At 40.5% G+C, this 12,776-nt stretch overlaps 1 protein-coding gene across 3 annotated transcripts in view; it reads left to right on the top strand.

Annotated features, from left to right (window-relative positions):
* The window catches only part of ATP8A2 (ATPase phospholipid transporting 8A2), a 350,007-nt gene that overhangs the window by 23,210 nt on the left and 314,021 nt on the right, over positions 1-12,776 (top strand). The window contains exon 1 of one of the 3 annotated variants that reach the window (XM_037377818.1): positions 7,515-7,660. The exons of the other annotated variants lie outside the window; for them this stretch is intronic. Coding sequence (XP_037233715.1) covers positions 7,591-7,660 — 70 coding nt within the window. The 5' untranslated portion in view covers positions 7,515-7,590. Of the gene's footprint in view, positions 1-7,514; positions 7,661-12,776 lie in introns of those variants that run through there. 3 annotated transcript variants of the gene reach the window in all.

Raw genomic sequence — 12,776 nt, 5'->3', positions numbered from 1 at the left:
AAGTCAAATTCTTGAGGTGAATTAATGCTTCTGTACCTTGCTGAGTTTCTGACCAGAGATGTCAACAACTTTGGGAACTAAGTTCTTGAAAATTTCTTGAAGCTACAGTCGATCTCTTTTAAAAGCACACTTTGGCCAATAAACTTCAAATTTTTAGAGGAGCAAAAGCCATTCTTTCATGATGCTGCATTTTTATGCTTTTGGGCCACCTCTGGCTTGTGGGAAGCCTCAGTATTGCTCTTCAGACCTGCTGTGCTGGGGGAGTGTAATGGGAAAGCCAGGACTCCACAGTCCAAACACATTCTCACTTTGGGTTGATATGGGACCAGTAGTGGTATGGGGAGTGGGAGTGTGAAAAGTGGTTTTGCACTGTTGCTCTTAGTCACATGTTACACTGTGGCTGAAGTTTGTAGAAGGCCCACGGGGTTTTTGCTTGCTTAGGGGTACAAGTCACAGTAGCATCAGGTTTCTTCTCCTGGGCTGTGTGTACTGGGTGTCTGGGTAAGTGAACTGAGCGTTGGACTCCAGAACAAAAGGAAGTTGAGGAAAAGAAGTCTTGGTCGGAGAAGTCAAAGCTATTACGGAAAGAAGATAGGGTTTCTATAGTTTTATCACATCTACAGCTTTGGGTTATCATCAGATTGGACTGCTTTGTTTAGATAGCAAGAGTCTGAGTTAGCAGCTGAAGGGAAAACTTCATGAAGAACGGTAAGTGGATTTGAAATAAAGGAAGAGGATGGTGTTAGACTATAGCAAGAGGTATGAACTGTGAGAAAAGAGACGATCCAGGTCTCCTTCCAGCTGGAACTTGGCTGTTTTGGATACAGTCAGAATTTTCACTCTGTGAGGCAAAAGTGGTATGCAAAGAGGGAGGTTTAATTGTGACTCTAAATTATAGCTGGTTTCCCCCATTAAAGAGTAAATTCTGATACAGGAACTGGCTTCCATTGTACTTGTCTGTTTTAAACCTCTTTATTTTCAAAAGTTTTAGTACCAAGTTCTGTGACAACCTAGCTTGCAAACGAGTTTTGCATTCCTGTCTTCCCTGTAGGATACAGCTGCAAATGTTGCAGGGGAGCAGAAAAAAATATTTGTAGTCAGATCTGCTGTAGGGCTGATACGTAACAAAAGATTGCTAGTACATGGGACCAAATACCTTAATGCTGGTTGAGGGATGCCTCGCAAAACAGGGGGTAGCTCAACCTGGCTGTCTTTCAAGGCTCCCGTGTTGCACTGGAAACCCACGCAATGTAATTTCTTCCCCTCACCTTTTGAAAAAACATTTGAAGTAATGTTTGCAGAGGAGGGGAATATGGGAAGGCCTGCTTCAGAGGGTTAGTAGATTGTGATGAATCTTATTTTTATTGTTTTTAATATATATGTAAATAAAAAGGTAAAAAACTGAGTCCTCTGTAGATCTTACGGCAATATGGGCTTTGCTGCGCAATTATGAAATTAAAGTTGTTATACGTGCTTGTTCCCATCAAAATTCCATAAGCATTGAATAACTCATCATTGGACCCCTTAATCTTACTGAAATAACATAAAACAGAATAAGAGGCTGGAAACCTGGTTTTTTTTGTATTTGTACTGCATGTGTTTGCATGCCTGTGCTTACTATATTCTGACTGAGGCATGCTACCAGCATCTTGGAGATCTTGGAGATGATCTGGTAAGAATTAATGGGAAACTGAAAATTCTTAGTAAATTATTAGAGGTTACACTATTGTCTCCCTAGCTGCTGAGCTGCTCTGAGAATTAATTCCCTATGAGTCTATGGGTAAGGAACATGAATGTTTGATTATACAAGCTAGGGAAATGTATTTAAAACAGAATTGACAGCTACTGTTTAATTATTAACACATGCCTGTAGGAAGAATTGCCTTCCTGACCCTGCAGGCAGTTCTACACACATCTGTCAGTGTTTGCTACCATGAAAATATAAAAGTGGTGCTTGATGCAAGTGTTATCTCAGGACTTTTTTGAACAGGTGCTTTGTCTAAAATCTTGAAGGGATAAATCCTGGAGGAAGGCAATGACCAGGTTTCTGAAACGGAACAACATCCAGCTAAGAACAAAGGAACAGCAATCTGCTGTGCCTGAACATTTGCCTGGAAGATACTCTGAAATGCATGTAGCTATACCAGTTACTGCCCTGCTAGTTATCTGCATTTGAAAGCTGATTTCATGACTGGGAAAACTGAGCTTGGACTAGTGGGGTTTGATACACCTATAAAATCAGTTTAAATCACTTGAATACAGTGTGTATTAAGCTGATGGTACAAGAGCTGTGTTTTCAATGTTCAGCCACTCTGTTTTCTGAACAGCCTCAGGGAGAAGGATTAAACTTTTAAGTAGATGCTCACCCCTACCGATCTGATGTGTTTTGAGTCAACACGCTAAAGCTTTTTAACCCTTTAGAATGAAATAGCAGGTAAGCTAATAATGGGTGGGATGGTGAGGTATAATGGGTGAAGAACTTGCCAGTTCATCCCAGCAAAATTCCCATGAGCTTCAATGATACCAAATCTTTCTTGAAATTACTTGCACATATGTGATATTTCTGCTGTAAAGTACTAAGAATCTAAATTGTTGTGTAACAAATACAATTTATGTGTAAATGTAGCTACATCCAAGACTTTAGCAGTCATTAGCTGTTACAAGATTTGAGTAATTGCTAATTGGTGTGGTTTGTGGCCAGTACTCATGAAGTCAAGACAGTAGGAACAAATGCATTTAAGCCAATTGTGGTATTTGGTTTCTGGCTTGTAGTCCTTGCTGTTGGCTTGCCAGAGACCTGGCCTATGTATTTACTCACTTTCCACTTTGAAGTACAAAGAGTGAAGAGATTTGTTTTATTGCGAATTATTCACTGGGTGGAACTGAAGTTTTAACCACTTGTAGAGCTCTGAGCTATGCTTGTGGCTGTGGGCAATGTGCTGGCTTCCAGTGCTATGCTGTGTTTCCCTATGCTGCTGACAGCATGAAGGGAAGGTGCTGTGCTGGTCACCAGCTGGTAGGTAGACATTTTAGCAGTCCTTCTGTGGGGAATGAAGGTGCTACATGTGCTCAGCACACAGTGAAGTGATCTTATATGTGAGGGCACAGATGTGGCTTAAAATCTGAACTTGAACAGTGTTAAGCGGGTTAAACTTTGGTACAGACCTCTCTTCCTTGAGGAGCACAAATCTCTTGCTGACTACAGAAGGAAAAGCTTTTTTTTTACTAAGAATTCCAACAGTGACTGTGATGTTGAACTGCGTCAAAAATAGATTTCTGGCCTCCAGAAGTATTTGCATGTTACAAATAAAGCATGAAGATGGAGAACACTTGAAAAAAAAGTGCTATCTTAATGCGCAGCCTGTGTCTTCAGATCTGTATCTGCAGCCATTATCCCTAGGATATGCTCACCACTGCTAGTCCTGCACTTTGTTAGCTTGATAAGGTGCTAAGAAGTAAGGGCCCACAAGGGCCAAAAAGGAGCTGATAGTTCTGAGAAGTGTAGGCCACATTAATTACCTTAATGAGCAAAATCTGGGAGATGGAAAATAGGGAAGGGAAGAGGTTTGTATTCTGCCTGATTAAGAATCACCCTTTAAAAGTTCATCTGTTCTGGTCCATAATCTAATGGTAAAAGATACATTGAAAAAAACCAAAAACCTCAATGCCCTTTTGGGATACGCAAATTACTAACTGATATGGTTGAGTTTATAGGGAACAAAGGCCAGGGGAAGATTAAGACTTGCATGAGTTCTTGGGGCTGGGTTCCTAGGAACCCAGAGAGTTCAGGAATTAAGTGCTCTTGGTGAAATCTGTTAACTAAAGGCCCATTCAGTATTAAAACACTCAATGTGGTACCTGTGACTAAAAGAATAGCTCAATTTCATGAATGATGTGTCTTGGTCCACATCTCTGACATAATGATCTCAGAGGCAGGAATGCTGGAATCGAGGGAGAAGGGCCTGGTGTGTCTGTTAAATGAACTTCTGTGCTGTCGAAGTGCTACACAGCTCTGACTCTTACCTTGGCCAGCAGTGCCTAATGCCTTGGCTGTAAAAAAGGGAACCTCTGATGGTGTCAGGTATGCTGAGATGGAATGAACCCTTGTGAATTAGGTGATCAGAGATTTCTTTGTGAAGTGCTTTGTTGGTCACTGTCTAAAATACTTGCTGTTAGCTGTACTTCCTTCGTAAATCATTGAGCTGTGTATTCCTGGCTTATGCTAGTTTGTAGTTCTGATTATCAGGGTAAACAAGATGATCAAAATCATAAGGTGACTTTAGGAGCAGACATAAGTGTATGTAATACTAAAACTGATCTGATATTTAGTTGCTCTATATAGTTCAAGTGTGAGTGGTTTCCCTAAGGAAGAAACAGAGTAAGGAATTACCTGTCTTTCTGTTCTGTTTGTAAGTTTGTGTTTTTAATGAAGTTCTACTAGCCCTTTCATGTGCACGCTACGTGGGGTACTTGGTGAATATTAAACTGGCAAAAAAACTGTTTGGGGGGCATACACAAGAAAACTGAAACTTATGTTTGTGTCTGCTATTGTACTAGAATAAATGTTACATTCTAAATGACGTGTACTTTGATCTCACTAAACCTGATGTGGAAACATCTATTAAATCGCAGCTGAACTTTTCCAGCATTAAAGCAAATTCAGAGTATTTCCAGGTCGCATGCTACTTCTGATCAGCCTTATTTTGAGCCTCCAGCTCACTTGCAAGGTAGCATGTGAGGAGATGAGCCTGCATTGCAGAACAATCAAGCTGTGCTTGCAGGTAATCCTGAATGTGACGTGTTTACTATGAAGGGTCAGGGGTGAGAAGATTTTTTTTTTTTTTTAAAAAGAACAAAACCAAACTTCAAACCTGAAGACTTTAAAAATTGTGATGCTTAAAAAAAGGTTTTGTATGTTTTGATATCTGACTCATTTTTGTCAGTGTCTGGAGCTGCCAGTACTGAGTTACTGAACTCAACATTATGCGTGGAAGGATTTTCCAATAATGAAGAGCAGTACTGATACAAGGCAGCACACAGCTGATGGTAAATATGCCAATGGTACTGGCCTAAAATGGTTGGTGCTGGTTCTGAGTATGCTGTCAACGTGGCTTATGTACATTCTGCTTGCTCTGGGAGGAGATGAGGGGTCTGCACAAGGTGTTGAGGGATGTAAGCAGCTCTAGGGACAGGCAAGCATGGAGAGAGTTTGAGTTGGATCACGTTGCTTGATGAGGAGTGCTATTCAGTGGTGAAGGAACATAGTTTTATATTGTGCTCTTATTCTGTGTGTCTATTCCAACAATTTTGGAATAGTCACAAAAATCTTGGAGGTTAATGCTAAGTATATGTTGAGGAACACTTTTACTGATGTTTTTCTAAATGTGTAACAAGTTCATACTTACATTTGGGACAAAACCCAGAACTAGTCCTTATAGAAAACATAACATGGTTAAGTCAGCTTCTCTACTGTCTCCACTGAGTATACTTAACAAGGCAAAAATGAGCTGTTTGGAAAAACTTGAAGTCACAGTATCAGTGCAGTAGAAGTGTTTACCTGAGGCTTTTTGTCTTTCAAAAGAAATAGCAGTACAAAGCTGAGTGATTGTACCCTTGATCAAGGACTCTTTCTGTCCCAAAGACACGTATCAGGCTTGCTGACCGAAGGATGGACTTCGGTCAGGTGTGTGTGACTATCGGGTACTACGTCTGGAAAGACCTAAGGATGGCTTTGTAAGGGAACATGTAGCACAAGTCTTTCCGTTAGTACTGTGGGTAATGTGTTGCACCTTCATCTAGAATGATGTTAGGCAGATGTTACCAAGGCCACACATTTTTATGGCTGTGGTGAGGTTGTAGACTGTAAGTGGGAGCCCAGGACAGGAAGCAGGTGACATCCTGCCCGGCCAGTCTGGTGCTGTTGCCATGCTTGTCTCTAGATGTGATAACGGTGCCTCTGCTGTCATATTTCACTAATTTCACTAGCCTGGAGAAGGAGAGAAGCAGTTTTGGCTCAAGATAAGTTTTTCATATGCCACATAATATGGAACTGCTCACTTTGGCTAGTCTAGTCAGCTGGTGAGCCTCTACCGTTTTTAGTAAGAAACTCAAAGTACAGCTATATGCAGAGGACAAACGGATACAATAGTGTCTGCCCATGGATTCATCTGTGTAGGGAACAGATAATGTTCTCAGAGATTGTTCTCAGATGTTTTCCTCATGCATTATGCAACATGCTTCTCTAATGAAAGCTGGATAAGAGCAACTAAAATTTTGAGTTACCTTCCTCTCCTGAGGGGGGAAAAAAAAGCACTTATTGTAGCTAGGAGTGTCTTCCATGGTTTCCTGTCATTGTCTTGCTCATAAATATTTGATACCTTTTATGTGATTATCTCACCAGCCTTAGTTGTGCTAATTGCCAGGTGATGTTCTGACTTTTTGTTCTACCCAGCTTCCTGTTACTGGTAAGAGATGGGCTTGATACGCATCTTGCATTTGGAGCCTGGCTTTGCACAGAACGTAATGCTGGTAGCTTCAGAAAGACTGAACTGACTGAACTGACCAAGCTGCTGTTGGTGATTAACAGCTAGTGGTGGTTCTTGTCGTCTTTCCCTGCTAATGCGGTCTGGCTTCCTTGGAGCATGCAGCTGTCCTAGCCTAACTGTACTCCCTCGCTGAAAATGGCTGATGTATCACTGAAGTGGGCCTGATGGTCCCAGAGAAATGTTCTGCATGTCCAATACTTGATTGGGTTGGCAACTTCAGATACAGTCCAAAAAGCCAAATCCTTGTCTTCTCCTTTAGCTGTTTCCCGAGGCTTTAAGCACACTGTTGCCTTTCCTATTTCCCAGCCAAGGAGCAAGTGAATAGTCTGGAGGGGGGCAATGACTGGAAGGGGGGGAGACAGACTGCCAGGGAGGAAGGACCCTGGAAAGCTGCTGAAAGGGCCATGTAAATAGGTATGACTCTAATGAGATGCTTTTACTAATGAGGTTACTACAGGTGAGAAGAAAAACTACTCTTCCCTTTTCTTTAAGAAGGAGAAGGGTTTTTATTAGCTGAAGTGATAGCTGAATTATTTTTTAACCATTTAATTTGAGAGGTGAAATACTTTCATTAAACCTGTTCAGAGGCAAGGACAAGCAAGTTTAAAAAAGAATCTTCAATATGTGCAAAAATTAATGGATCTCATGACCTATAACTTCCATCTCCAGCAAGAACAGTACTTGAGTTCTACTGTATCGTTAGATTAGGATTTCGCTTGAGAAATTGTGCTTTGAAACCTGGTATGAAAGGTTCAAGTCCAAGAACTGGGTGGTTGGTGGTTTTAAGTGCTGAAATACAGGATGATGCTGAATTCCTCTTTTTTGCTGAATTGTACTAGAAAGTTCCAGCAAAAGCCACAGCTGTCTCATTGTGCAGGGGTATACACAAGCACTTACTGTACGCTTACCTTCTGTGAATCCAATGCGGAGCAGTTTGAAAGTGCAAACATATATTTCACAGATTACCATGGGGATCACTTTAATCAGCTTTGAGACCTGCTAATGCTGTAGAGATCTTTGAAGGACTACTGCTGTTTTCATCTTCATGCAGCCAGTGCAAGAAGGAATGAACATCATGTCTCTGTGTCGTCGCTGGAAGAGATGCTTCTCTCTAGGTAACTGTACAATGGGCAGCTGCTTTTGTTGTGCATTACAGTGAACTGTGGGTGGACAGAATTAAGAACAAGAGCTTTAGGAATGCTTTGGAGCAGAAGGCCAGTATGTATTCAGTAAATCTAGAAAGATTAGAAAATCTAGTGTTGGCTAGAAGCCAGTGTTATAGGCCCCTGGGCTTTTAGTAGAAGAATACAGATAGCCTCACATCATGAGCATATAAAAGGGAAAACATTACTTTTTCTTGTTTGAATTGTTCTTTTAGAAATTAAGATCAGCTGTGTTTGCAGCTGATAAGCTCAAAGCTGTTAGTAAATTGTTATAGGAACAGATGCATTACAGAAATGAAAAAAGCACTTGTGTGCCATAATACTAATAGAATTATAATGTGCCAAAGATATTTTTAGCTTCAACCAATATTAATACAGGGAAACAAGCCTCCAAGGTGGGTGGAGATAAAGCTGCAACTGCTGTCTTCTAAGGATTAACTGTGACTGTCACTTGTGCTAAGGAGATTTCTGATGACTGTTTTTGAAATATTCCACTCATCACCTAACTTTGGATCCACTGTGCTTGACAGTGATGTACATGGCCCACAGATAGGATTACTAGTCATGGTTATCAAAGGTGTATCTAACAAAAGTGTTAGAATTCCAGGATCTTCCTTGAGCAGTGGGATGACTTGGGGGAAGAGATCCTTATGCTTGTCTGAAGTTTAAGAATGCAGTTTAGCTGTCAATTCTGCCATGTCATGTTCACTCTTTCAAACTGCTTTACCAATCAAACTTATGATAAATTCCAGGAACTAAAAATAATGATACTAGAAGAAGGGAGTAGAATTGTCATTGTGCATTGTCAAATGCAATGGCTTCAGTGTTTGCTCTTTTTTCTTCCTTTGTATAGGAAGATTTCTTGAGCTGAAAACTCAGAAGGAACTTCTCAGTAAAGCTGTCCTCATCTTGGAGGCTGGAACTGCATGCAGAATGGATACAATATGTGTTTTCATGTGTTTGCATAGCGGAATCTGCACTTGCACTGTTGCCTTGTATATAAAATGCTTCTAAGTTATGTTAAATAAGGAGCTATAAATCCAGTGTCCTCCATACTGTCTCAAATGCTGTGTTCAGTGCTTTCTAACATGTGCAAAAGTTTTTTTTGAACTTGACTGACAGTTGGTAGGCCATGCTAATCCAGGAGTTAAAAGAAACAAAACAACCAAACAAAACTATGAAGAGAGCACTGAAATGTTGATGTGTGACATCATCAGTAGGTGAGCAGAAACACAGTTCCCCACAGCCTCAAAACTATCTAACCCAAAACAGGGAACAATAGTGCTTGGAGTATGAAGTTCTCGCAGAACTAATGCCTCCACTGCCTCCTTCAAAGCTGCCTTACTGCTGCTTCCTACAGGACTTGTTAAAGTTGTGTGTTGTTAATCAGAAAAAAATTGATGACCTATTTCTTGTAGGATATACCTTGGTACCCTTATAGTATTTGTCAAGTTGTTGGAAGCCTGGAGCATACGGAATGCATAGGTAGTTTTCAGAGCTGAATCAGCGTGTGAAAAGTGTCACTTGTTTGAACCAGCTCTTAGAAAACCTACTGCGTGTGAAGCATTTCCATTTGGCCTTCGGGGATTTCAGGGACAGCTGAGGAGGCTTCTCTGGATTACTAGAGCTGCAGTACTTTGTGCCTACTATTTAAAATTCTGGTGTTGAACTGTAGCTGCTGAAGCTGAGTATTCAACTTTATCAGGCTATTAGATCTAATTTATTTGCTGTCTGATATATTTTTTTTTTCAGACCCCTACATGTATTACTGATTCTCATAAATCAGACGCAACACTGTATACCAGGAAAAAAACCTGCTTGAAATCCAGGTTACAGTGATAAGCTGCTAGTAAATACACAAACACACAAGTGAGTTTGGAGAACAACTAAGGAAAGGCTGGAATAGGAGCGAAGTTTCTAGAAATGCCGTTTATTCAATGCACTATGGTATATGAAAAACAACAAAACAACTTGGTTTGACTGGTGTCAATCACTTGCGCCCCTAGTGTATTTTTAAATTTAGTCTGGAAGCCAGGGCAGGAAAAGGGACTAACACCTTTTTACTTACAAGTGATACAGGTTCAGCCTTGGAATTTAGCTGACAGTAATGGCTATGAAGCATGAGGCAGAGTAAGAACAGATATGTTAGTCTCATGCAGTTTTATTAGCTTGGTATTATCTGCAGGAGCTGCATGTTTTGACACTAAGCAGGTACAAAATGACTTGGCAGGTGGAGAAGAGCCCTTTTAGGCAGAGAGGTATTCCTCTTGTGGTCTCGCCAAGGCTGCATATGAGAGTTCTTAAAGGGAATAGAAACATAAGGCCATTATTTTGCCATTCAAAGAATTAAAAAAAAAAAAAAATGTACCGAGGAGACCTTAACTCAGACCCCGGGCAATCTTAGGCACCTTTGCTCTGCCATACTTGAATATTCTGCCAACTCATTTTTGCTTTGAATATTGTGGTTGTCTGTTATTCATACAGAGGGAAGTGGATTTTACAGGGTGGACCTGCCTCTTACCTGTTGCCTCAATATGAGTTCTGTTCTGTCTCTTGAAATACACATACTTGTGTGGGATCATGCACTTGAATGTTCTGGCTGTATAGTTTCTGCTAAACTGTATGCTCCGCTCCTGCAGTAGCGTAATGCTGGTTGCTGCTTTTTAGTTCTCTGGTGTCCCTAGTGTTACTGACAAAACAGATTCCTAGCAGAACAGCATAGCAGCTTCGCCCAAATTAATTTGGGTATATGTATTAAAATCCAGGCTCCAGCTGTCTCTGCTCACAGCATGCAATTCCATTCACAGCCTGATAAAGGCTGCTCTTCAAAACAAGGTTTGTTTTTTTTGCCTTGAACTTCATGGAGTTAAGAACTCTGTAGTTTGTAACTTAACATTATTCAGAAAGACCTTTTTCAATGTTATCAAATGTATCAAATTGGGGAAAAGCACAAGAAAAAAATTACTCTACTTCAAAAGGCATACACTGTTCTTGCTCAGGCTTACATTAATGAGGCTGATCACATGGAGTGCTTGTTTTCCTCATTTCTGTAATCTCAACAGTTGCTTTTGTATTGGTCAAGGCTACAAGAAGTCTTTAATATAAAGTGTGTGGTTCTAGTCCCCTACTGTAAGTGAAAGCTACTGATGCTGTGTGCACATAAACAGGGTTGCTCAATAATTTATTAATTACTGATTTACCTATACTATGAATATCTTTGCATTTAATACAATGCTATAGTTCTGTAGCTACATCTCGCTGCCATATGTCTTCCTTGGATCAACCAGTATATCCAAGCTTTTCTTTTGGCTTAGCTGAGCTCCCAATTTGTAGCAGCACTTTGTGCACTGATGCCTGAGTTGCACTGTTAGGTGTCTACACTGTAGAATTTTTAACTTCTATATGTTTCTGAAGACTAATGCATCTCTTCAAGATGAACGCTTGTAAGCTGCATGTAGCTCTCCAGTCTTTGAAGTAAGCAAGCCCTAACTAGTGGCCACTCACCTGTCTTGTGGGGTTTTTTTTACTGATTAAATGAAATTATCACCAAAATTGGTGTCAGTAGGTTGATAAGAGCATTTTTTTTTTCCAGCGTGACAGCTGCTCTCACAGAGAGAAGCTTGATAGAACTCTTCCTCCCCAGCAGCTTTTCTTAGAGAACAACTCACTACCTACCCTTACAGGCAACTACTTCGGAGTTTTAAGCAATTTCTGGAATCACTGAGCGTTATTACAGTGGTTAACTTAACTGCTCGATATCCTTATTAGTCTTGTTAATTTTGATAGTCTACCCATCTAGCATAGCTATGAAGAGAAAAGAAGTTACAGACCTGTGTCTACTCAATTTCCTTGGCAATGTCAGGGTTAGCTTGATTGATGACAACTTCTTTCTTGCATCTTGGAATTCAGAAAACAAGCTACCTTTGCTCAATCCTCTCTTGTCATGCTTCTGAAGCTTTATTTACTTTTAATATGCCTTGTAGGGGCTACTGTCTTCATTTGAGTCTCAATTTCTTTATTACTCTGTATCTGGCACAGAAAAAATCCTGCCTTGAAATCTGATTTTCTGTTGTACATAAGAGCTGTTCTTCCTTGTTGTGCTTCTCTAAAACATATGCTCCAAAGGTGTAATGTCTTTTTGTTTTCTGGCGTGAACAGAGGATTTATCTGAGAGCTTTAAGCCCCACTGTCCCAAGTCTGACTTGTAGCAGGACTGTTCCATAGCTATCTCAAGTTGCTTGACCTGAACACAAGGTTTTTCCAGTGTAGCTTTGTCTGTCAGCATCAAAATCCAGGTTAACTTTTATGAATAACATCTTGTGGAAGAGCTCTAATCTGATGTTGTTTTGCTCACTTGCATCCCAGTAGTTCTGTTGGAACATGTGACTACTTTAAAAAAAAAAAAAACCAAAACAAAAAACAACAAAAAACTGAGGAAACTCCAAAAAAATTACAGGCATTTGGACAATGTACCTTCTAGTTACCGTGTCAGAACTGTGTTCCGTTCCAACATTTCTGTTAAGTATATTGCCTTTAGCCTGTAACAAAAACCAGTACCTTCCCTGGGGCTGCATATAATGCTGCTTCTGAGTCTTACTGCACAAACTGGTAACCGGAGGGTCTTGATGGGACTGACTTGTCATGCAGTTACTGAAATGCTAATGCAGATATTGAACTACACTAATTTGTTGTCAACTTTGGTAGTGTTGCACGGTGGCAAGTATTGAATCCTGTCAGTGTAAAAGGCCTGTTATGGGGTTCCTAATGCCTGGGATGGTGGTGCTGGAGGAACAGCTCTTGCTTCCAGCACCACAAGCACTTCCTGATGATACTCTGAAGACTGTGTACATGTTTTCTCTCGTGTATTGTGTATGTTGTAGCTGGCAACAGTCTTCTGTTAAGAGAATTTGCCATGGCCTCCTTGTTACCCTAGACTGAAGCACTGAATGTTAGTATGCCAGTCTAAAAAGACTTTATCTGTTCATGCCTAGCCATCATGTTAGCAGAACTGATGCCATTCACTTCTCGGGTAACTGCCTTCTCTAGCAGCATCTAATCAGGTTAGAAG

This window comes from Falco rusticolus, chromosome 2 (assembly GCF_015220075.1).
Source record: "Falco rusticolus isolate bFalRus1 chromosome 2, bFalRus1.pri, whole genome shotgun sequence".
In the NCBI taxonomy this organism is placed as follows: Eukaryota; Metazoa; Chordata; class Aves; order Falconiformes; family Falconidae; genus Falco; species Falco rusticolus.
The sequence above is the reverse complement of the archived record's forward strand: the minus strand, read 5'-3'. Positions and strand labels throughout refer to the sequence as shown.